The sequence below is a fragment of the Elephas maximus genome, chromosome 1 (genome assembly GCF_024166365.1).
Source record: "Elephas maximus indicus isolate mEleMax1 chromosome 1, mEleMax1 primary haplotype, whole genome shotgun sequence".
Classification (NCBI taxonomy): domain Eukaryota; kingdom Metazoa; phylum Chordata; class Mammalia; order Proboscidea; family Elephantidae; genus Elephas; species Elephas maximus.
This window is the reverse complement of record NC_064819.1, coordinates 63184387-63207798: the sequence shown is the minus strand read 5'-3', so window position 1 is coordinate 63207798 and position 23412 is coordinate 63184387. Positions and strand designations below refer to the sequence as shown.

Sequence of the window (23412 nt, the reverse complement as noted above, 5' to 3'; positions counted from 1 at the left end):
ATCACAATATAAAAACTGTGGTGGGAAGAGTTGGCTATGAAATTATATTTTGTGTTGGTCTTAATTGTGATAAAAAATAAAGAGTATGTGTATGGGTCTTTAGAGACAAGGGAAAGCAAACCAGAATATTCCTTAGATAGTAGAATTTTATCTTCTTTTGTACACATCGATGTGTTTTTCAAACTTACTATATTACTGTAATGTATATTGTTTCAGCAGCCCGAAAAAGCTATATATTACTTTTATGAATTAATAAATAAAGGGCTTGTTCTGTTTGCTTTTCTTCACTATGCAGAGAGGGGCAATAGTGAGTGAGCCAGCTATTCAAGTGAGGAGGAAAGGAAAGAGCACCCAAGTGTGGACCATTGAGAAGCTGGAGAATAAATTAATTGACATGAGAGAACTTTATCAAGAATGGAAGGAAGAAGTTCCAGAGGTAAGAGATGCAAAATGTCATGGAGATTTGGTTCCATAAGAGCAGAGAATTTAAGTGGTTTAGCCATCAGAACACACACATATATACACACGTGCCAGGGAATATCTCTAATGATATTTGGGCATCTACATTAGGAAAGCAAATTAAAAGTGACCTTGAAAGGAGTGCTACGTTTAATCAGTAGGGTAATGTGTGGTCCCCACACAGATGGGAACTAAATGAAGAGAGCATGTAGCTTACTCTTATTTGGCTGCATTTTTACTGTATTTCAAGCCAAATGAAGTGTGGTAAAAAATCAGCTTGGGTGGAGCCGATGTGAATTTTGTATCATTAGCATATGTTCATGCGCCCCTGCCTGTCACCATGCCTGGGTAGATTATTCAGAGTGATTTTAGTGAGCATAATCCATTTTGGGGATGTTAGTGATGGAAAAGAAGGCTTGGAGAAGAAAAGGAGGCAAAGCACAAGGAATGAAATGGAAAAGGCTGCAGGTGGGGTGTGACTGGGAAGAAGAGGCAGTGACTAAAGCAGAGTCCTCCCCGTGGATATCACTTAGTTCCCCAGAAAACAAGCCCCTCTAGTGTGCTAATTTTTTTTTAATGGCATGATTCTAATTTTATTTCTTGTTTATATGAGTAAGTGCTTTCTTTAAAAAAAAAAAAAAAAAAAAAATTTTTTTTTTTTTTTTTTTTTTAGTGCTTGTTTTTATAACATTATTTAAGCCAATATTTTGTTTCGTACTTGCCTGCCTGTTCCTCCAACCCTTTAGGCAAAGAGACTCTGCGGGAAACGAGGTGACCCGTTTTATGAAGCCCAAGAGAATCACAACCTAATTGGTGTGGCTAATGTCTTCTTGGAGTGCCTCTTCTGTGATGTGAAACTCCAGTATGCAGTTCCCATCATCAGCCAGCAGGGGGAGGTAAGACTAGGCTTTCTTGAGGTAGATCAAGAAACTAAGGTGAGTAGTCAGAACCACATTCTTTTTTCTCTGCTAATACAGATAGAAACTGCTAGAATTAAGTCATGGTTTCAAAAGATTATTACAGCAAGTTTTATATGTAAGGTTCGCAGGTTTTTTCTTTGTTTTAATAAAATCAAAAACATTTTGGTAACCAGATTCAGCTCTATGCCTGAAATTAATTTCTCTTTTAGTCTCTTCCCTTTATAATACACTCTAGTTCTTTCCTAACTCCTGGCCCCAAAATGGTCTTTACAAGATGCAACTTGGGAGGATTCTTTTGAAATCCAAAGCATTCAAAGAAAACAAACTTTCATATCCCACTATTACTCTTTTTGAACTCTCATATTTTAGTTATTTAGGTATATTGTCCTTATGTGGACATAGGACATATCAGAAAATGTTCAAGTTCAAATTAAAAAAAAATTTTTTGCCCGCTTCATCAATTGCTGTTTTTATTTTTAATACTTTCTAGCTCATCCTTCAATAACATACAAACTTGAACTACTAAGTTGTTTTTTGCAATTCACAGAGCAGACTGAGGATAAGATACTATTCTGCACAAAGTGAAGCTGAGAAATAGATCCCAGGTTCCTAAATGTGGTGTTGCAAGTACACCGTCTACACATGATAACTCTCCTGTGCACGTTCTGCTAGAAAAGACTGGTGACTAGAGTTGCTCTCTCCCAGGTGTAAAAATGGCATGGGGGTGGCATCACCTCTAACTTTATGAGGTAGGAGGAGAATCAGGATCAACACCCCAAGGCTGATTCCTATGAGGCAGAGGTCAGACATGCATCCCCTCTGCACCATCTTTACCAGTACTGAAACCAACCGTCCTCCCATGGCATGCTCTCCTTATCTACTGGGTTCAGTAATTCATTGCAGTGGCCACATAGCACTCACAGACAATACTTAGGAGTTTATTAGGGAAGTAACGGATTACAGTGCAGGATCAGGAACACTCAGGATACAGGTCTTCTATCAGGACAGCCTCTTCTCAGCTGTGCCTGCATGCATGCCTCTCTGGCCCTTTGGCCCCTGCCTTGCTCGGGCAAGTGTTACACAGCTCTTTTAGCTCCGCTGATAAGTGGCCAGAAGCACCGCACACCACCAGTAAGCCCTGGCTCAAAGGCACTCAGCTCTAGCTCTGTGGGTTGGCAAACCTAGCTCCACCAAGTTCCCAGAGGCACCCTACTCTGCCAGCAAGCGTCCTGCCCAAAGGCACTCAGCTTTCTCACTTGTGGGCCAGGTAGCCCACTGTGCTGTCTCCTGCCCATCTCTCCTGCTGCTATTTCTCTGCTACTGCGTTTCACCATCTTCAGTGTTACAGCTTTCTCTCAGTCTCCTAGTTCCAGGAGTTTCTCAGTGCAGGGATACCAGGTCCAAAGGACATGCTTCACTCTTGGTTCTTCTTTCTTAGTGGTGGTGAGATCCTCTCCTCTCACCCCTGGGATGGCTCATTTTAAGCCTACAGGAATGGCAGAACTAACCAGTCCCTTTGGTGGGCAACAGTTACTTTATTTGCACAGTCCCACCCAGTCACTTGGGTAGGAGTTAAAAGACCATGGCGAGAAAGGCTACACAAAAATGATCCATCGCACCACATCAGGTTAAAAATAGGCATACCGCATGTGGCAAAGAATCCAATGGTTGAGACCTTAGTTCCTGAGTTCTTGAGCTGGGGTCCATGGTGTGCTTTGGGTGTTTCATGAATCTCCCTGAAATTATATTTAAAGTGTATTAGATTCTCAAAAAGCACCCCAAAAAGCTAAAGAATCACTGTCTTCTAGTTGATTATCTTTTACTTTTTTCTTCTTCTTCTTCTTTTTCTCTTACTGCTTCTCCCGTATTTGTCTAATTGGTCAAATATCATCAACTAATTTCTCTCAGGTCCTTGGTGCCAGTGCTAATTGCTATGTGGAAGTTGGATCTGAGCTACCTTTAAGAAAATAACTATGGTTATTTATTCCAATATGACAGCAACACTGGGAGAACCCTGAGTCATCTTCACAACCTGCAGTCCTGTTCATCCTTAAACTGTCATGAAAGATAGCTCAGCCAATCTAAGCACTCAGGGAATGAGAATTTCAGCATAGCCCCGATAATTTAGTTCAGATCTGTGCATCCAGCTTTAATAGGGACACTACTAACGTGGAACATATCAGAGAACCACCAGGAGAGTGAAGACATTTAAAGCCTGCTGAGTATAAAAAACAGTTTTAAAAAGAACTGTTTGCTCATACCTTTGTTACTTGGCATATGCTGGTCCTCCCAGAATAGGTCTGGTGTCACTGCCTCATGAAGCCATTCTTCATCCTGCTCCCAGCTCCAGTCTGACTTACATAGCTGCTCTCTACTCCCAAGAGAATAGAAGCTTCATGAGGCCAGCAGCCCTGTCTGCTTGCATAACTGCTGTAAACACAGCACTTAGCATAATTCCTGGCACAGAGTAGCTTCTCAGTAAATATTTGTTGAGCGGGCAAGTGTATCCCGTAACAGCCTGCACATATCTCTGTTATGGCAACTACTCTCCACTGGTGTTTTTTTTTGTTCTCTATGTTTCCCATTTGCTTGTGCATTTCCTGTCAACAGAGCCTGTATCTTTATGTTAGTGTTTTAAATACTTACTTTTAAATACTTAGTTCCAGTTAAGTATTTCGTATTGAGGATGGATGTTCAAGAAGCATTTGATCAAATGAATAAATGAATGACTCTGCAAACAAACACAGAAGATAGATGACTCCGGGGAGAATATCATAGCTGCCTTTAAGCTGTTCCAGGGCTGTCATGTGGATGAGGGATAAGACCAGGGATGCTTCCTAAAGGCAGGTTTCAGGGAGGCAAATTTGGCTCCAAGTAAGGCAGAGTGATTGCAAGGACCAGCAGTGGAATGGCCTGGCCCTGGGAGGAGGGAGCCTCCTGTTGCTGAAGATGACTGGGCAGTAGCTTCAGAGCGGCTCCCCGGGGATATTGTAGGCTGTGCTTCTGTCTCTGGTCTGTGTTGGACCAGGTTGTGCATGGGGCATCTTTGAACTCCAGATGCTCTCTTGCCTTGACCCAGGTTGCAGGGCGTCTCCACGTGGAAGTGATGCGCGTGACAGGAGCTGTTCCGGAGCGCGTGGTGGAGGATGACTCCTCGGAGAACTCTAGTGAAAGTGGGAGCCTCGAAGTCGTAGACAGCACTGGGGAAATCATTCACCGAGTCAAAAAACTGACATGCCGGGTGAGAGCATGGTCATGGGGAGGCTCATGTAAATGTCCTGTTTAGATACATGGTGGACGGTCCTTTTCCAAAAGAATGGAGCACTTTCTGATGGCACTTGCGTAAAATTTCAAAGCATATTACATATTTATTTGGCATGTAAGAAGCATGTGTTGCTTAGTTAATTAAAGGGGAATATATGTTGCTTAGTTGATGTCTGTGGGTGGTGCAAATGGTTGACATGGCTGGCTGCTAATTGAAAGGTTGGCGGTTCTAGTCCACCCAGAGATGCCTTGAAAGAAAGGCCTAGTGATGTGCTTCCGGAAAATGAGTCATTGAAAATGTATGAAACACAGTTCTACTCTGACACACACACAGGGTCGCCATGAGTCAGAATCAGCTGCAGCTAGTTTTATGTTGCTCAGTTAATTATGTTCTTTTTAGAAAAGTTTACATTTATATCAGAAACTCGGTCAATAAGAACATTTTAGGGCAATGTGTACATTTGTTGTCATGTTTATATACTGTAGTTACAGCTCCGATCTACAGATTTAATTGTAGATCGAACCCTTAATGAAGTGGTGCCGGTTATTTACAGATGTCAGATGGATGCTGATTGTTACATTGCCTACCCTTAAATTTGAGGTCATCAAAATAAGAAAAAAATGTTAGTTTTATTTATTTATTTATTTATTTTATGGGAGTCACCCTTGCATTTTTCTCTCTTCAGGTGAAAATTAAAGAGGCATCTGGGCTGCCCTTGAACCTCTCCAATTTTGTCTTCTGTCAATACACATTCTGGGACCAATGTGAGTCTACAGTGGCTGCGCCCGTGGTGGACCCAGAAGTCCCTTCTCCACCATCCAAGGATGCCCAGTACACAGTGACTTTCTCTCACTGTAAGGTACAGATGACGCTGCAAAATGAGCCACGTGGAGGCAGCCGGGTTAGGTGCAGTTCAAAGACCTACCTGTAACTTAAAATTTTTCCCTAAGGATTTTCTTAAATTAATATTTTATTGCTTTTTTTTTTAAAACCTCAAAATGTGTTTCTGTTCTGTAAGTACAGAATGTACTTACAAATTTAAATTTGGAAATATTTAAAATAAAATCTGAAAAACACCTCTACTCAGAATCTTATTCCCCAGAGGTGTAACCACCAAGGGCAGTTTGCTATGTATTTTAAGAAACTAAATTAAAGTTTTCGTAAACTGTTAAACTGCTCTACAGCTTTTATATGTGTATGGTAAACATATGTACACACATAAACGGGCATACATATATTTATAGCCATGTGTGCCTAACTTCTTAAACATTTTTTACAACAGTGGTATCACATTATACATTCTGCAGATTTGTATCCTATTATTTTAATATATATGAACATAGTAGCATGTAAGTTGATATAGATGCTTCTCTTTTTGGCGGGGGGGTAGGGAGAAATGCAGCATAGTATTCTGTTGTATCCTATGAATTTTAAAAACATACATAAGATGAGCAAAGTGAATTTTTGGTGAATGTTGGATGAGTCTCCTTTGAGAGGTCACTTGATCTCCCTTGCTTTTGTGCGGGGCTGCCAACGACTCATTTCTGAAAGGCAGGCTCAATCCACTACATGGTTTTGTTTTTCCTTGGAAAGCACTGAGCAGATACTCAAGACCCAAATTGTGTCCATTCTCTCTGGTTCTCCACTTAGCAAAGAGATCTGCCTCATCTCAATTTCACTCATGTAAAGATGCCAGGTCTTTTCTTCTTGCAACAAATCAATCATTAGCCCACATTTCTTTATCTTTATTTACCAAGTCTATTTCTCAGAATCTTTTTTGACCATTTTTTTGATTGTGCTTTAAGTGAAAGTTTATGTATCAAGTCAGTCTCTCATATAAAAACTTATACATGCCTTGCTATGTACTCCTAGCTGCACTCCCGCTAATGAAACAGCACAGTTCTCCTCTCCACCCTGTATTCCCGTGTCCATTCAACCAACTCCTGTCCCCCTTTGCCTTCTCATCTCGCCTCCAGACAGGAGCTGCCCACATAGTCTCATGTGTCTTACTTGAGCCAAGAAACTCACTCCTCACCAGTATCATTTTCTGTCTTACAGTCGAGTCCAATCCCTGTCTGAAGAGTTGGCTTTGGGAATGGTTCCAGTCTTGGGCTAACATGAGGGTCTGGGGACCATGACCTCTGGGGTCCCTCCAGTCTCATGCAGACCATTAAGTCTGAATTATTGACCATTTTTATTGCTCTCTGAATATTGTTTATATATTCCCCGTCTTTCTTTCGAATCCTCAAAGCTGCTTATTTAGAAGGGTGAAATCTAACTTTTATAATACATCCTAGTTAGCCACTGTTTTTATAAGAACTAGTCCCAAAGCCACTGGATTCACTTTGTGACCTTGAGGAGCTACACATACTCACTGGATCTCTCTTTTTTTCATCTCTGAAACGTGTAGATTGTACTAGTTGATTCTTAAATTTTCTTTTCTTCTAAAATTCTGGCTCTGTCTCCAAATGAAATAAATAAGAGAGTGTGTGTGAGGTTAAACAGTATAGCTCAGCTGTTCCCAGAAATTAAAGAGAAGTTTTCCCCTGCAATTCCATAGAGGCCATTGGAAGGAAAATTGGCTTGATTCCTTGCCCACTGTGTTTTTCTGGGTGATTTGCACCTACTTCTTCAGTATTCATTTCCTCACAATTATCTGTTCGCATTTTAGAATAAGGAATTGGGGTGGAAGAATTTAAGAGCAGAGAGATACAAAGATAATTGTTTAGAATTTAATTCTGTTGGAAGGAATAATCAGAAGTTCCTATCTTGATGTTCTGAATCAATCCACACCAGCTGGAAGTCAGAGTGGCATTGTGGAACTAAGAAAGAATGAGGAGTAAGGGAACATGGCTGTAACTCATCTCTGTAACTAACAAGCAGTAAGGCTTTGGACAAGTCACTTTCTTCAGTTCCTTCATTTATAAAAGAATGAGGTTTGATTAAATTGTCTCATAATTTCTCTTCTAGATTTAATATTCTGTGGCTCCTTGTACTTTTCTGTAAAACTTCAGAGATGGTTATGGTTGGGTCAGGTTAATGTACTCCAACCTGAATCTACATACAGTTGAAAGATAAAAAGGAAATCTCACAGGCTCATCTGTACGTAACTCTTTTGGCTATTTCCTTCCTCCCCTTTTCCCAGGACTTTGTGGTGAACGTAACAGAAGAATTCCTGGAGTTCATTTCAGATGGAGCATTGGCAATTGAAGTATGGGGGCACCGGTGTACAGGAAATGGTAGCTCCATCTGGGAAGTCGATTCCCTTCATGCTAAGACGAGGACACTGCATGACAGGTATGTACTTGGCTGTGAACTTCAGACACAGGGCCAGCACTAGCCCTTGGACAGTGAATAAGAATACAGGCTGTGTACTCTGGGTCTGCTGCTGTTACTTAGAGCAAGCTTAACTTCTCTGAGCCTGTTTCCTCCTTTATAAAACAAAGATAAAAGGAACTACCATGCACCAAGGAAATTCAATGGAGAAAGAATAATCTTTTCAACAAATGGGACTGAAACAACTGTATATCTACATGGGGGAAAAAAATCAACCTTGACCCTTACCTCAGAGCATACACAAAAATTAATTTGAGATACATTATAACCTCAAATGTAAAAGTTGAAACTATAAAGCTTCTAGAAGAAAACGGGACGATCTTCACAGCTTGAGGATTGTCTTAGGCTGGGTTCTCTATAGAAGTAAAACCAGTAAAGCATGTAAATGTGTATATATAGAGAGAGAGGTATATATCAAGGAGATGATTCACACAGTTGTAGAGGCTGGAACATCCCAAGTCTGTGGCTTAGGATAGAGGCTTCTCCTGATTCACGTAGCCTCAGGAGCTGGTGAACCCAAGATCAGCAGGTCAGACAGCAGGGCTTTTGTTTACAGCCTTCAGAGATTGACGAATCCCAAAATCGGCAGTCAAGACGGCAGGTAAGCTCCTAGCTCAAGTCCCAAGAACCAGCGGTCAGATGAATATGAGCCAGCTGCAGGATCCAGAGCGAGCAAAAGCCCACGAGCCTTACCAGGAAGCCTACTTATAGTCAGTATAGGCCACACCCCCAAGGAAACTCCCTTTCAACTGTTTGGCTACTCACAGCAGATCCCATCATGGAGATGATCACATTATATCAAATCTCATCATGGAAGTGATCATATCATCATACGACTGCCCAACCACTGAGAGTCATGGCCCAGCCAAGTTGACACGCAACCTTAACGATCACAAAGATAGTCACAAAACCTCAGAGAGGGTACAGAAAGCGCTAACTGTGGAAGAAGAGATTGATAAGTTGGACTTAATCAAAATTAAAAGCTTGTGCTCATCAAAAAAATTTCAAAAAAAAATCACACCTTTCTGAAAATGAATAAGCAAGCCATAGTCTGGGAGAAGACTGGCAGTTTCTCATAAGGTAGACCATTCACCTATTCTGTAACCCAGCAGTCCCATTTCTGGGAGCTTACCCAAGAGAAAGGAAAACATAAGTTCACAAACAGATTTGTACACAAATGTTCATGACAACTTTGTTCATAGTACTCTCAAATTGCAAGCAACAGGAGAATGGATAAACAGGTTGTAGAATAGTCATCCAATAGAATTCTACTCAGCAATTAAAAACAAGAGAACTATCTGTACCCACTTGGATGAATCTCAAAAACATTATGCTGAAGGAAAGAAGTGAGACACAAAAGAGGACATACTGCCTGATTCCACTTATGTAAAGTTCTAGAATGGAGAAAATTACTCTATGCATTTAAATGGCTGCTGCAGGGGTGTGAGGAGATTGTATGGGACAGGGCATGAGGAAACTTCCTGAAGTCATGGCAGTGTGGGTTACGCTGTGTATGCCTTTGTGAAAACTCATCCAACCGCATACTAATGATCTGGCAATCTCACTGAATGAAGCTCCGCCTCAATAAAATAAATGCACAGAAAAAACTTACACCATAGGGCTGTTCTGAGAGCTCATTAAGAAAAAGAATCTTGGTGAGTAAATGCTCAGTGAATGGTGGCTTTTTTACTATTAGTACCAGTAATTTTCCTGGGTGATGACATGGTTGTGTGTTGGGTTGTGGTTTTGCAGGTGGAACGAAGTAACTCGCAGGATAGAAATGTGGATCTCCATATTAGAATTGAATGAGTTGGGGGAATACACAGCTGTGGAACTTCATCAGGCAAAAGATGTCAACACGGGAGGCATCTTTCAACTAAGACAGGTACTACGTATGTTTTTTATTTGTTTGGTTTTATGTTTTTTCTCTGTCCCACTCCTATACACAGTTTCTGGGCATCTTCTAATTATTTGCCTCTTTCTTCCTTAATTCTTTCTATTTCTTTATTTCCATCTCCCCTTTTCACCCCCTGGCACCCACTCCCCACCTCATCTCCACTTCTGCAGGGTCATTCCCGTAGAGTGCAAGTAACAGTGAAGCCTGTACAGCATTCAGGGACATTGCCTCTTATGGTTGAAGCCATCTTGTCAGTATCCATTGGCTGCGTAACGGCCAGGTCTACCAAACTCCAAAGAGGGCTGGACAGTTACCAGGTAAGACAAACAGATTAAAAAGAGTGTTTAACAAAGATTGGTTGATACAGCATTAAATCAGGTAATGAGCTATGATGGGAACCTATTTGGGAATATAACAGATCTCTGTGCCTTAACCATATATCTGCCCCCAATTCACATTTCCATCTGTGACTTTTCTTCTAGATTTAAAATTCTTTATTTGCATAGAGTTTAATAATAATAATAGTTTTATTTATAAACACACACAGACTAATGCTACAGTACTCATTTACTCTGGGCAGGGTTCATTTTATATCTGGCCCAAATTATGTTGGATATTTGGCATCGTGGCCTGGCCAAATACACTTTTATCACTATCATAATATTGTCCCATACGCTGGCATAATTAGCAGCTCTTTGAAATCTCTATTTTTTTTAAATCAAAAATTGATTTCATGATCATTTTTGTTCATTGAATCTCCATGCATTAAATCTTAAAAGTTCTCATTAAAAAAAAAAAGATACACTAGAACCTCTAAGAATTGGTCTTCATGTTATCAGTCAGGACTCCTCAGAACTCCCTGAGCGTAAACTGTGAGAAGTGGCACTTGTCCCCCAGTGGTCTAGAGGAGTGCATATACTTCACAAAGCCCTCAGTTTACTACCAGACATGAACTAGGGTCTGGGGAGAATCAGAGCAGCGCATCCTGGCTCCCTCCCTGCAGTATGTGATAGGGAACGCTTCCTCCTCTTTAAAGAATCCTGATGAGGAGAAAACTTTTCTCCTTTGGGTTCTCTGTGGAGTCTGGGCATCAGCCCAGCTAGTCTTGAGCATGATTCATCTTCTATCTCAATTTCCTTTTGGCATTCAGGCAAAGCTTTTTAAAAAAAGCTTTTTAGGAAGGCTAAAAATCCCTATGCAGACTATTTGCCTCTAAGGCAGGCGTAGCTGGATCAGATCTTGCCTTCCCGGCCTCAGGCCAAGGACCCCTCTGGCTTTCAGAGCCTGGGGGAACAGATGAATAAGATTCCAAGGACAGGGGCTGTTCTGTTTGCGGAGAGATTTCATCCGCCAAACTTTTCCTTGTGTGTGCTGCCTGTGAAGTAGGACATTGGATTGTATGTGTTCTCATCCCAGATCAGTCACTCCCTTGGTGGTCATCTTCTGGGGTGGCTGCAGATAGAAAGGTAGGAAGAGCCCTAACTTGGAGTTAGGAGATGTGGGCTCTTCAGTCTAATTCAGCCTTACTAAATAGTTACCTTGACTGGGTCAATTGTGCTTCAAGTTCCTTTTCTCTTCTCTAAAATGATGAAGTGGCCTTCTTAATTCTCAGAGGTCCCTTTCGGCAATAAAACTGTATGGCTTAATAAGTCTCTGGTCACAGATTAAACAGTGAGTCTGTGTCCTAAACTGTGACCTACAGAATATGGATCACTGAATATGATCAGTATGGATACAGGATATGATCACTGAGGAATAGGATAAGGATTTATTGATTAATTGCATTTTTTTTTAACAACTCCACCTGGAGTTAAAACTGATTATTGAAATTTGAGCTCTAAATTATTAACCTTTCTGCAGTGCTACAAACCCTTTAAAGAGCATAGTACAAGCCATACAGATCTAAACTGTAGCTATTTTAAGATTTTTTTCCCCCTTTGCTGCCATGCTCAAGGTTATGTCCAGTAACTTCTTGTTGTTGTTGACATAGTACTTTGGAATAGCTCAGACCAACCCAGGATATGCTGATTTCACAGCAGTTTCACATCATGAAAGTTGATGCCAGTTTTCAGTTTCTCTAAGTAGCTCTTTGTTGTAAATGATATGAGCATCTGTCCTTTTATCCTTACTGTGAGGCTCCATATTAATTCAGAATTAATATTAATATTTAGAAAAATGACTTCAGTATTAGACTTTCACTTAAGAAGTTAGTCATTTAAATGATAACGATCTATCACTTAATCAAACGAAAACAGAAAAACCCAAGTATATTTTGAAGCCTACACAGATAAGAGAGTAATTTTAACTATATTTTTGAAGCATTTAAAAGAAAAACAAAAACCAACAGTTTAATGTCTCTTCTCTAACTAGGCCACTCCACAAACTGCCTGTTTGAATATCAGCCCCTCCAGTAAGCACAGGAAAAGGAAAGGCGGCGGCAGGAGGCCCAGCACTCATTTTGAGTAGGGCCCATCTTCGTCTGGATGGGTCTCTACAGATGGGGGGTTCCTAAATCCTTGTGTCTAAGGAAAATAGTCTCAACTAGAATTCTTTTTAGCAGGGTGATTTTCAGTTTTGCCCCCCCAAAAAAAAGTTTTTGCCAAAATTTTTATTTTAAGTAAATGGTATAAAATGAATTGGAATGGACTTGAGGGCAACTAACAGTAGCAACAAAAGTATAAAATGTTGCCATGGGTTTGAGACAGTTACAGTTTTCCCAGGGGTCTTGTCATGGTCGATAGTGGATACTGATAGATCCACATGGGCAAAATAATTTCCTGTGCTTTCATTGTGGTAGTAGGGTATGGAATCTTGCCCAGTGTAGCCTTAGGTTCCCTGTGGGCTTTGCTTGTGATGACCGAAGGGATTGGAGACCAGAGGCCTGGATTTTAGTCCTGACCCTGCCAGTATCCAGGTGTCCTTGGGTTAATCCATTTCATCTTTCCAGGCCTTTATTTCCTCATCGCTAAACTAAAGGTTCCCAAAAGAATCTCTAGATTTTTCTAGTCCTTTCTAGTTGTGCCATTTTGCGTTTCTAGGCCCTTCCCAGACCTCACTCGGTCAAATAGCCTACCCGTCAATACATGCCAACTATTTGCATAACGATGGAGTTCTTATTTTCAGGTGACCGCTCGCTTTATAAAAACCCTAAAATCTCTAAATAATTAGAGGCAACGGAATGAAATCCACTAAACTTTTTGAGATTCAATTAAGTGTTTTATTATGCTGATGTTGTGAGCTGTCCAGCATAGTGTGTGTATGTGTTAAGCTATAGGATTATTTTCTTTGTGTGCTGTTTGAGAAACAAAAATGCATGTCCTTTGTGTTTATTTTTTTCCTCCCAGAGAGATGATGAGGATGGTGATGATATGGATAGTTATCAGGTATTACTGCTGCTGTCGATCCTGTGGCATGGGGCACAGCTACTGCTAATGGCCAGCGTTCGCAAAGCGGGGCGGCAAGGAGGAGGAAGGACAGGAGACTGAGAATGCAGTTTTTCCCTGGCTTTTGATTTGCTTTAAGCGTAATCAGGGCTACAGTGCTATTTCCACAGATTTCCTTGTCAGCTCAAAATTTATAACCAGATTGTGCATTTTTGCTATGCCATCTGAAATGACTAGCTTGTAAAGCCTTGCTAAAAAAGAGCATCATCACTGTATTCAAATCAGTAATCTTAAAAATCACACAGTTATCCACTCATAATCTTGGGCTAGGGTCTTGTCTTTCCTATGCTAAACTGCACTTTGCTGGTTCTATCCAAGAGACTGGCGTTGTTCTAATATGCCGCTTTACTTTACAAGACTTTTGCTGGGTGAGAATATTGAAGACATTTTATGCACATATTTTTTTGTTTTTGTTCTAGCCAGTTTTCTTCTGTCCTTAGGGATGAGCTTAGTTATCCATGACTTGTAGAATTCAAGTCTCAGCGTTTTCTTTTTGGGAATCTAGAAAATATGTGTAGACAAGAAGTTTTACCTCATGAAGACTCACTGACCTGATGTCATGGAATGGGGGTAATAGTGGTCAGAGCAGCAAACCAAGATAATGTTTTCTGGGTTTGGCTTCCCAGTCTTTGCACTGATTCTTCACACAAGCTTTAAAAAGATGTTTTCCCTGTATGTAAACTGTGGTGCATTGTAGGGGAAGCCTCAGAAGTCCTCAAATAGCATGTGTCTATCTTAACGTAAGGTCCCTAGGTGGCACAAATGCTTTGCACCACCCCCCTTCAGTAGTACCATGGTAATAAAGGCCTGGCAGTCTGCTTCCATTAAGATTAAAAAAACCATTGCTGTCAAGTTGGTTCCTGCTCATAGTGACCCTATAGGAGAGAGGAGAATTGTGCCATAGGGTTTCCAAAGCTGTAATCTTTACAGAAGCAGACTCTCACATCTTTCTCCCATGGAGCAGCTGGTAGGTTCCAACCACTAATCTTTTGGTTAGCAGCCAAGCACTTAACCACTGCACCACTGGTGCTCCTTTCCATTAAGATTACAGACAAGAAAACCCTATGGAGCAGTTCTGCCCTGTAACATGTGGGGTCGCCTTGAGTCTCTTGACTCAACAGCAACTAACAACAACAACAGTTGTTAATGTTAAGTCTTAAGCGTTAGACTGGGATTAGGCAAGTCAGCATTTTGAATAGGCTTGGTGGGTTTTCCTTCCCTCCTCATAAGAGAAAGAAAGCAAACAAAAACAAACAAAGGGAAGTTTTCATCATCCCCCGGGTTCTCAGTGACGCCATTTACTAATGTCCTGCGGGCTGTTTGTGTGCTTCCTGTCTCGTTCACAGCGAAGTCCAACAGATGCTTCTGGGATTTCTTAAAGCATGGCTGACTGCATGTGGGGTTGTCACATGGGAGGTTTCGGGTTAGCCTGATGGTAGTTATTGGAAGTGAAACCTTTGCAACAAGTTCGAAAGGGTCTCTGCCTACCTATTCTTGCATTTCAGATAATATGTGTTATCAGGCCACTGAACTGTGAACTATGTAATGGCTGTCTTGTTCCATCCCATTTGCTGTTCCATGGTTTGGGCTCTGTTCATGGTGTCCTGTTTGAAATCACAAATCCTTCCAATGAATAGCCTCGATTTAAATGCACACACACTGTAAAAACCATCCAGCAGCTGGTGTAGTTGGAGATGTCTTGCTTTTCAGTATAATTATCCTTCTGGAGATCCAGGGGCTCTGATTTCTGAGTAATGGGATCCTTGATCAGCATGCAGTGTTGCTGGGACCTCTTTGCTTTCTCGCATATTAATCACACAGCTATATTCAATGGCCTTTCCTAATGAAAAGTTTCCTAATCAACTTAAATATCCTTAAAAAGTAAAAGAAATGGTTGTCTCTGCACTGTACAGCAAAATGTTTTTCCTCTCTGATGTCAGGAAGAAGATTTAAACTGTGTACGAGAGAGGTGGTCTGACGCACTCATTAAACGACGGGAATACTTAGATGAACAGATTAAAAAAGTCAGCAATAAAAAAGGTGTGTGATAGTTAATGTCACTAACCTGTACACGTGAAGATTGTTGAAATGGCAAATGTTTTCTTACCTATATAAAAAAAATTATATATATATATAAAATTTTTTTTTTATATAGTTACCACAAATTTAAAAAAAAAGAAAAGAAGGCATGTGGCGTTAAATTTTTTTTCTGCGAATAGCTTTTTCACTTTTACATGATAGTGCTGGGTTGTTTTCTTCCACTGTTAGACATAGTATCTTAGTTTTTTTGAATTTGTAAAAATTATACACGTGAGCGAATCTTATTGTAGAGTGTTGGTTTTCAAAAGTTCTGAACGTGAAAGTGATACAGTTTTCATTAAAACTGTGCTTTTACGGTGACATTAAACGTTAAATTTTGTTTTTAGGAACACAAATAAGATCAATACCTCAATACGATGTATTCTAGGGTCAGAACTTGGGACTGACAGCAGTTAAAGGGTCACTTCAGAAACCCCAGCATTGGTAGGTCACCACCCAGCTACTGTTTGGCCAGAGCCGTGAGCCCAGCTTCTTCAGGGCTGCCCCTTGCTGCACCACTGTCTGCCACGTAGCCCCAAGGATGACATTTGGCAACGCTGGCCACGGCTCTCTTAGATTCTAGAGTAGAACTGTGCTCGTAAAATCCTTAGTTTCTCATCCTGACTTTACAGTTCACTTACTGTGATTGATTATGCACCAAAGGATGCATCATGAGTGTTAATCCATTTCCTGCAGAAGTCAGCAAAAATCCTCCCTCACTGAAACATCCTGGCTCAACATTCGTGGTGTCAGTTTGTGTCTGTGCTCAGCCTGCTAATGAAAACTCACTTTGACTACATATAGGTAGCCTCAGAATTGAATTATGGGTAAGAGGACTTTAGTGTATGTCAGTGAAATTCCTTCTGTAATGGAACAAAAAAGGTTGATTCTAAGGAGCGGAATATATGGTGCATTTTAATCCCCCATCTTTATAAAATGGTATCTAGTTTTTTTATAAAGCAGTATCACTCCCATTATTTCATTTGGTTGTTCCAACAAGTGCATGAAGTAGATGTGACAGGTATCCCACTTTAACAGATTAGGAAACTAAGACTCATTTGTTGAATAACTTTGCCGGGTTATGGAACCAGTAAAATAACCCTTCTTCTGCTTCCTGTCCCATTGCTGTTTCTACTCTTCCCACCTTATGGCACATTAAGCTAGCATCTTAGCTTCCCAAGGTTATCTGCATACTCATTCTTAAACTTAGAAGTCTCAGCTCCTGTTTGGGAACGCCGTGGATGTTTAAACCACTTGTGGTTACCACTGAGTAAGAATCTGTCCGTTTAAGTTTAGAAGGTGCACTTGCTCCCTTCTTGGCACTCACTCCTCATTTTGCTCTGCAGAGAAGACAGAGGATGACGTGGAGCGGGAAGCCCGGCTGGTGGAGCAGTGGGTGGGGCTGACTGAGGAGAGGAACGCTGTGCTGGTCCCAGCACCAGGCAGTGGCATCCCCGGCGCTCCCGCCGACTGGTGAGTCCCATTTTCCTTCCAGGCAGGCAGGGCAGGATAGTACAGAGTGTCAGTGGCAGAAGTTATACATGTGACTTTCCAGGATTATCACAACAAATGCTAGCCAACATGAGCTGCGCAGGAAAGGGCAACGTTCTAGCGCTCCCTCCCGCCTTCTTCCGCTCCCTCCCGCCTTCTTCCGCACTGCAGCCAACTTCCTGCCATTTACCTGGCTGGGAATCCAATACCATGCACTTCCTGCTCTGCAGAAGCAATTGGGACATTGTTCTCTCATCTGCAGAAATTCTTTCCTTTTGGCTTGAAAGAAGGATGTTTCAGAGTATATTTGAAGAGGGCAGAAAATATATCTTCTTATTTGCCCTAGTGCCTATCTAGTTTGGTGTCTAGTGTACCAGTAAGAAAGCACTTCAGCAATGCACAAATAATGATTGAATCAATCAAGCGATCAATCCTATTATCTGCTCATGAGAAGTAGCATGGTATCAGAGTCTTTGGAGTCAAAGAGATCTGGATTTCATTTCCAGCTTCAGCTCTTGACTGTATTTCCTTAAGCAAGTTATTTAACTTATCTGATGCTTTGCTTCCGAATCTATTAATAAAAAAAAGAGTTACGTTTTTGGTACTGTTATGAGGATTAGAGATAATGTATATAAAATACCTTGTACTTAGTACCCATTCATTGAATACTAGTTGCTGCTGCTTCTTATTCTCATTCTTCTTATAAAACATCCTACATATTTAAGAGAAATCAGATTCCTTTTGTACACAGAATGTACAATGCCCAGCATCTCTTTTGGGGAGGCATAGAAATATTAGTGATGTTATATGTGTCTATAATGATAAAATGGAGGAGTCCCAGGGTGGTACAAACAGTTAAGTGCTCAGCTACTAACCAGAAGGTTGGTGGTTCAAATCCACCCAGAGATGCCTCATAAAAGAGGTCTGTTGATCTACTTTCCAAAAATCCCAGTCATTGGAAACCCTGATGATAAATGAAAGTATAGTTGATTTCATGGTCTGTCTTATAAAACTTAAAAATCAGAATTTGCAAGGATATAACTTGTCACCTGATATTTCTCACTGCAAATGCTCCTGTTGTGCCAGGTCCTATAGGTCATGTGGAATGCAGCTGCCAGCCAGTTACCCTGGACAGCCATCTCATCCCACTTCCGTTTTGTTCCTTTGTTCCTCAAGCTGTCCCTCTAGGCTAGTTCACTTTACCCACATCTCTCTTATTTGAGGTGTTTTCAAACTTTAGCATGTCTGAGATCATCTTGAGTGTTTGTCAAATGTAGAGTCCTGGGTCGCAACCCTAGTTCTTCTCATGTGGAAGAGAAAGGATGGGGCCCAGAACTCCTGATTTTAAGAGGCCCTCCAGGTGCTTCTGATGCAGATGGGCCAGTTTTTGATAAGGCCTTACCTTGGTCTCTCCTGCACACACTCTTTCCTACTTTCACATCTTTCATTCTCTTCTCCTTTGATCTTCTTAAATATTGTCCCTTTCATTTGCTTCTTCTAGGCTCCAATCCTGTCCCCTGTCCCCACTCTTAACTTCTCTCTCCGTTTTTCCCATCAATAGAAATGATTTTAGAAAGGCTTCAGTTAATCTTTGTTTTAACTGGAAAGATAGGTAGTTGCCGTTGAGTTGACTCCAGCTCATAGTGACCTTAAGTACAACAGAATGAGATGTTGCATGGTCCTTTGTCATCCTCATGATCACCATCATGTCCAAGTCCATTGTTGTGGCTATTAAACCACTCCTTCCTCCCCAAGAGTCTCCCTCACCCATTCTGGTGCTCTGCTCCACCAAATACGATGTCCTTCTCTAGGGATTGATCCTTCTTGATGACATGTCCAGAGCAAGCAAGTTGGACAGTGTTCTGTTGTGATCCATAAGGTTTCCATTGGCTAATTCTCAATCTCCAAGCCTTTCTTCCTAGTCTTAGTTTATGTAAGTCACATAATTTCTATGATTTGTATTATCAAGGAGGTCAGGAAACGTGGAAGTAGTTCATTAATAGATCCTGTATCTCACAATGATACTGTCCTGCTGCCATGCCTGTGTGGTGTTTTATTAGTTATTTAACAGAACGTAAAACACATATTTTATTATGATTAAATTTTGTTATTAAATTTAGGATCCCACCTCCTGGAATGGAAACCCACATACCAGTTCTTTTCCTTGATTTGAACGGTAAGAAGACACTTAAAGGCCTGGGGTGTAATCCCATTATCATTAAGGTTTGTAATCTAGTCAGACTCACATCATTTTGATCTTTAAGTCACTTTTCTAATTACTCATATGCCATATTTAGATGACATTTTTATTCCAATCAACTATGTATAAGCGTAACATTTAGAATCATTGGAAGATAGACGTGGATATTTCATTAAAAAAAAAAAAGAGAGTACTTGGGGAGATCGAGAACTGCATACAAGAACATTAGAGCAGTTTTTCTCAAATATTAAAGGATCTAGAAGTTACCTGGAATGTAATCACCTCTCCCGCCGCTGGCGAGATTCTGAATCTTTAGCCTTGGTAGAGGCGGAGGAATCCACATTTATAACTGCGGACCAACCCTCCTGAAAATTCTGATGCCAGTGGCACCCTATGATACAAGAACACTACCTTAAGAGTTGTTTTCTAGTACAGCAATGAGATCGAACCTGGGTGAACCTATAACAGTGGTTTTCAATGTTTTTTATCAATAAAATCCCTTGTCAAAATGAACTCTTAAGTGGAACCCCATATGTAGAACATAAAAGCAGAGTTGCTGAGTTTGGAGGTAGGCAGGCTCCTAGCAGGCCCTTCTTCAGGACCCTAGGGCTCTTCAGAATACACCCTGAAAACCACTGTTCTAGACTGAAGACCAGTAATGGATGGATGGGAGATACAGGGAGGCTGGTTTTGGTCCCTCACATGAAGAATTGTTTTAAAGCATAGAAGTGAATTTGCAGACAGAGCAGGAGAAAAATGAAGGACAAAATTCAAACTCACAAAAAAAGACCAGATTTACTAATCTGACAGAGATTGGTGAAACCCTGAGAGTATGGCCCCCAGATACCCTTTTAACTCAATACTGAAGTCACTCCTGAGGTTCATCCTTCAGCCAAAGATTAGACAGGCCTATAAAACAAAAAATAATACACATAGCTTAACCACGTATACAAGACTAAATGGGTACATCAGCCCAGGGGCAAGGACGAGAAGACAGGAAGAGATAGGAAATCTGGACGAATTGAAATGGGGAGCCCAAGGTCAAGGAGAGGAGAGAGTTGAAACGTCGCGGGGTTGGCAACCAATATCACGAAACAGTAATCTATTAATTGTTTAATGAGAAACTGCTTTGCTCTGTAAACTTCTACCTAAAGCACAATTTGGAAAAAAAAAAAAAAAGTAGATTTGCTTCTGTGGGGTCACCTCATAAGGTGGTGAGTTCCCCATTACTGGAGGTGTACAAGCAAAGGTTGATGACCACTTACAGAAATTTGTGAAGGGGAAGCCCACATTGGATGGGGCATTGGAATAAAATGATCTTCCTATTTCTCCCAAGTGCTTAGAACTTTGATTCTAAATTGGTAACTTAACTGCTGAAATCCCTAATTTAGTGTTAAGTTGTGTAAGTAACACAACAAACCTAACATTACCATTAGGTTATAGGAAAAATTGACACCAGAAATTTACAAAATTCTAAGGTGAGTTTATTTTGTGAAAATATTTGCTCCTAGGCCTACATATAGAATATATTCTGTCCATTTTATAGTAGACTCACAAAGGCACCTTTTTAGCTCCCATGGTAGTATCTGTAGGTCCCTAGGTAGTACAAACAGGTTGCACTTTGCTGCCAAATGCAAGGTTGGCGGTGTGAATCCACCTAGCGGCATCATGGAGGAAAAGCCTAGAGACCTGCTTCTGTAAGATTGCAGCCATTGAAAACCCTAGGGAGCAGAATTCTCCTTTGATGCACGTGGTGTCTCCGTGAGTCAGAATTGACGTAAGAGTAACGGATTTGGTTTGTTTGTTTTTTAGTAGTATCTTGGAGTCTCTATTTCAATTGCAAGATAAGGAATGGAAGAAAGAAAGGAAAATGTGTTCTGTGTAAACTTCATCTGTGAAAAGCCTATTTTAAAAATTTTTAATGTTTGCTTAAAACCTGACTCCCTCTCCCCCTCTCCTTTTTTCGGTGCCCTGGGTATGGTTAGCCGATGACCTCAGTGCCAATGAGCAGCTTGTCGGCCCTCATGCATCGGGTGTGAACTCCATCCTGCCCAAGGAGCACGGGAGCCAGTTTTTCTACCTGCCCATCATAAAGCATAGTGACGATGAGGTAAGGGAGCCTGCGGGTTCTCTTCCATGGCTTCAGGTTCATGGCTGTCTGCCCATTAAACTGTGGTGGTCTGCTTTGGTGATAGAGGAATGAGGACTTTAAAAAATAAACATGTATATTGGCATTCAAAAAAGGTGAGGAAAGAGACCTATTGGATTAATAAAGTTGAATTTCTTTTTTTCCCCTGGTTTGTGATGTGGAACAGCTACGCCTGAGTTGTTTTGTGTTTCCGTCCCTCCATCCTTGTGCCACTCCTAGGTTTCAGCCACAGCCTCTTGGGACTCCTCAGTACATGATTCCGTCCACTTGAATAGGGTCACACCCCAGAATGAAAGGATTTACCTCATCGTGAAGACCACAGTCCAGCTCAGCCACCCGGCTGCTATGGAGTTAGTCTTGCGAAAACGGATTGCAGCCAACATTTACAATAAACAGGTAGTTACAGGGCCTGAGTTTGCCGTGGTGTATGTGAGCTTGAAATTTTCTCCTTCTTGTCACCACAGAGCACTCTTCTGTGGGGCTAATGCAATGGGCGTGCAGGATGTTACCACGCTGGTCAAGTTATCATTTGATTCTCATTTACCCAAGGTAGCGGGGCATGAGGACAGCAGAGGGGAACGTCATCCACAAAAGGACTTTTCTACCTCCACTGATTGGAGACCCAAAATTCTAGGAGGCAGGAGAGCTATGATATTTCACTGCTCGAAAACTGGAAAAACTGGCACTGAGAGATTAAGTGTCAGATCCAGGGAGGATAGTGACAAAGGCAGGACGAAATGCGGGCTCCAAATAAGCCCTCATCTACTGTCTCTCCAAATCTCATCTCAACGGTGCTGTCAACAAAACTGATCCTCTCCAGTTTTCTTCTGACTGTCCCTTCATAGACTGATTGAACCCTGAAGAAATCAAAAGGGAGGCAGCCAATAGGAAAGGGACACCACCACCAAACACCTGAATATGCTAGAAATTCTGTAATCTAATCCCCAAATCAAATGATAGCTGGGCATTATTGTCACACAGGATTGGAGATTCTAATTTTTAGGTTCAGCTTTTTTTCTGTTTTGCTGAATAGTATGTATGTGTATCAAATGCATAAACCAAAAAACCCATTGCCATCGAGTCAACTCCAACTCATAGTGACCCTATAGGACAGAGTAGAACTGTCCCATGGGGCTTCCAAGGAGCGGCTGGTGGATTCAAACTGCCATCCTGTTGGTTAGCGACCTAGCTCTTAACCACTGTGTAAAATACTAAATTTTTTACCTAACTCTTAATACTGCTTTCCTTTTCTATCAGAGTTTCACCCAGAGTTTGAAGAGGAGAATATCATTGAAAAATATATTTTATTCCTGTGGTGTCACCTATGAAATAGTATCCAATATACCAAAGGTAAAATATATACTACTTTAAAAAGTATCGATATGTAAATAATGGAGAAGATGTTAACTCTAAATTCTCAAAACCTTAAAATCATTTTCTCACCAAAATTTTGATGAAAATAATGCTCAAGTGAAAGTACTCTAATTGCCTTCCTGTCCCTTTAGGCAACAGAGGAGATAGAGGACCGGGAAACGTTGGCTCTCATGGCAGCAAGGAGTGAAAACGAAGGCACGTCGGATGGGGAGACCTACATTGAGAAGTACACACGTGGTGTGCTGCAGGTGGAAAACATTCTGAGTCTCGAACGGCTCCGCCAGGCAAGTAACTGGGATGTCTGGACTGGAAGATGATAGATTACCAGTCCCCAGCCCTATACAGACAAAGAGAAATTTACTTATCAAACTCCTTCTCTCTAAATCTACCAGAAAAGAAACACCCGAGTAGCTATCTTTTTAGAGAAGTGACTCGGACAAAACAGTAGCAAAAGTATTAAGAGCAGCAAAACTTCATTGAATACTGCCTATTTGCCAAGCACTGTGCCCTGGGTATTTTAGATATATTTATTTCATTTAATCTTCAAAATAACCTTATAGGGTAAGGACTTTGGGAACCCCCATGTTCAAATGAGAAAATAGAGACCAAGAGAAGTTGGCTAACTTGCCCTAGATTACATAGCTAGTAAGTGGTACAAAGCCAGGATGCAGACCCAGACAGCTTGACTCTACAGAGACCATGTGCTTAACCACGGACAATTACTGCCTCCCTAATTTTTGAACCCAGGCTAACTTTTGAGGTGGCAGCAGGACATTCAAGAGAAAATCATCCACTAGGC

The 23412-nt window shown here is 41.1% G+C and overlaps 1 protein-coding gene across 3 annotated transcripts in view; it reads left to right on the top strand.

Annotated features, from left to right (window-relative positions):
* KIF13A (kinesin family member 13A) overlaps positions 1-23412 on the top strand; it is a 227833-nt gene that overhangs the window by 181964 nt on the left and 22457 nt on the right. For all 3 annotated transcript variants that reach the window (XM_049884625.1, XM_049884617.1, XM_049884635.1), the window contains 15 exons: positions 296-436; positions 1206-1355; positions 4459-4620; positions 5330-5503; positions 7790-7941; positions 9733-9865; positions 10048-10194; positions 13222-13260; positions 15261-15360; positions 16746-16872; positions 19011-19066; positions 21076-21200; positions 21459-21635; positions 22497-22589; positions 22745-22897. In XM_049884625.1, the coding sequence (XP_049740582.1) occupies positions 296-436; positions 1206-1355; positions 4459-4620; positions 5330-5503; positions 7790-7941; positions 9733-9865; positions 10048-10194; positions 13222-13260; positions 15261-15360; positions 16746-16872; positions 19011-19066; positions 21076-21200; positions 21459-21635; positions 22497-22589; positions 22745-22897 (1929 nt within the window). The remainder of the gene's footprint in view (positions 1-295; positions 437-1205; positions 1356-4458; positions 4621-5329; positions 5504-7789; positions 7942-9732; positions 9866-10047; positions 10195-13221; positions 13261-15260; positions 15361-16745; positions 16873-19010; positions 19067-21075; positions 21201-21458; positions 21636-22496; positions 22590-22744; positions 22898-23412) is intronic.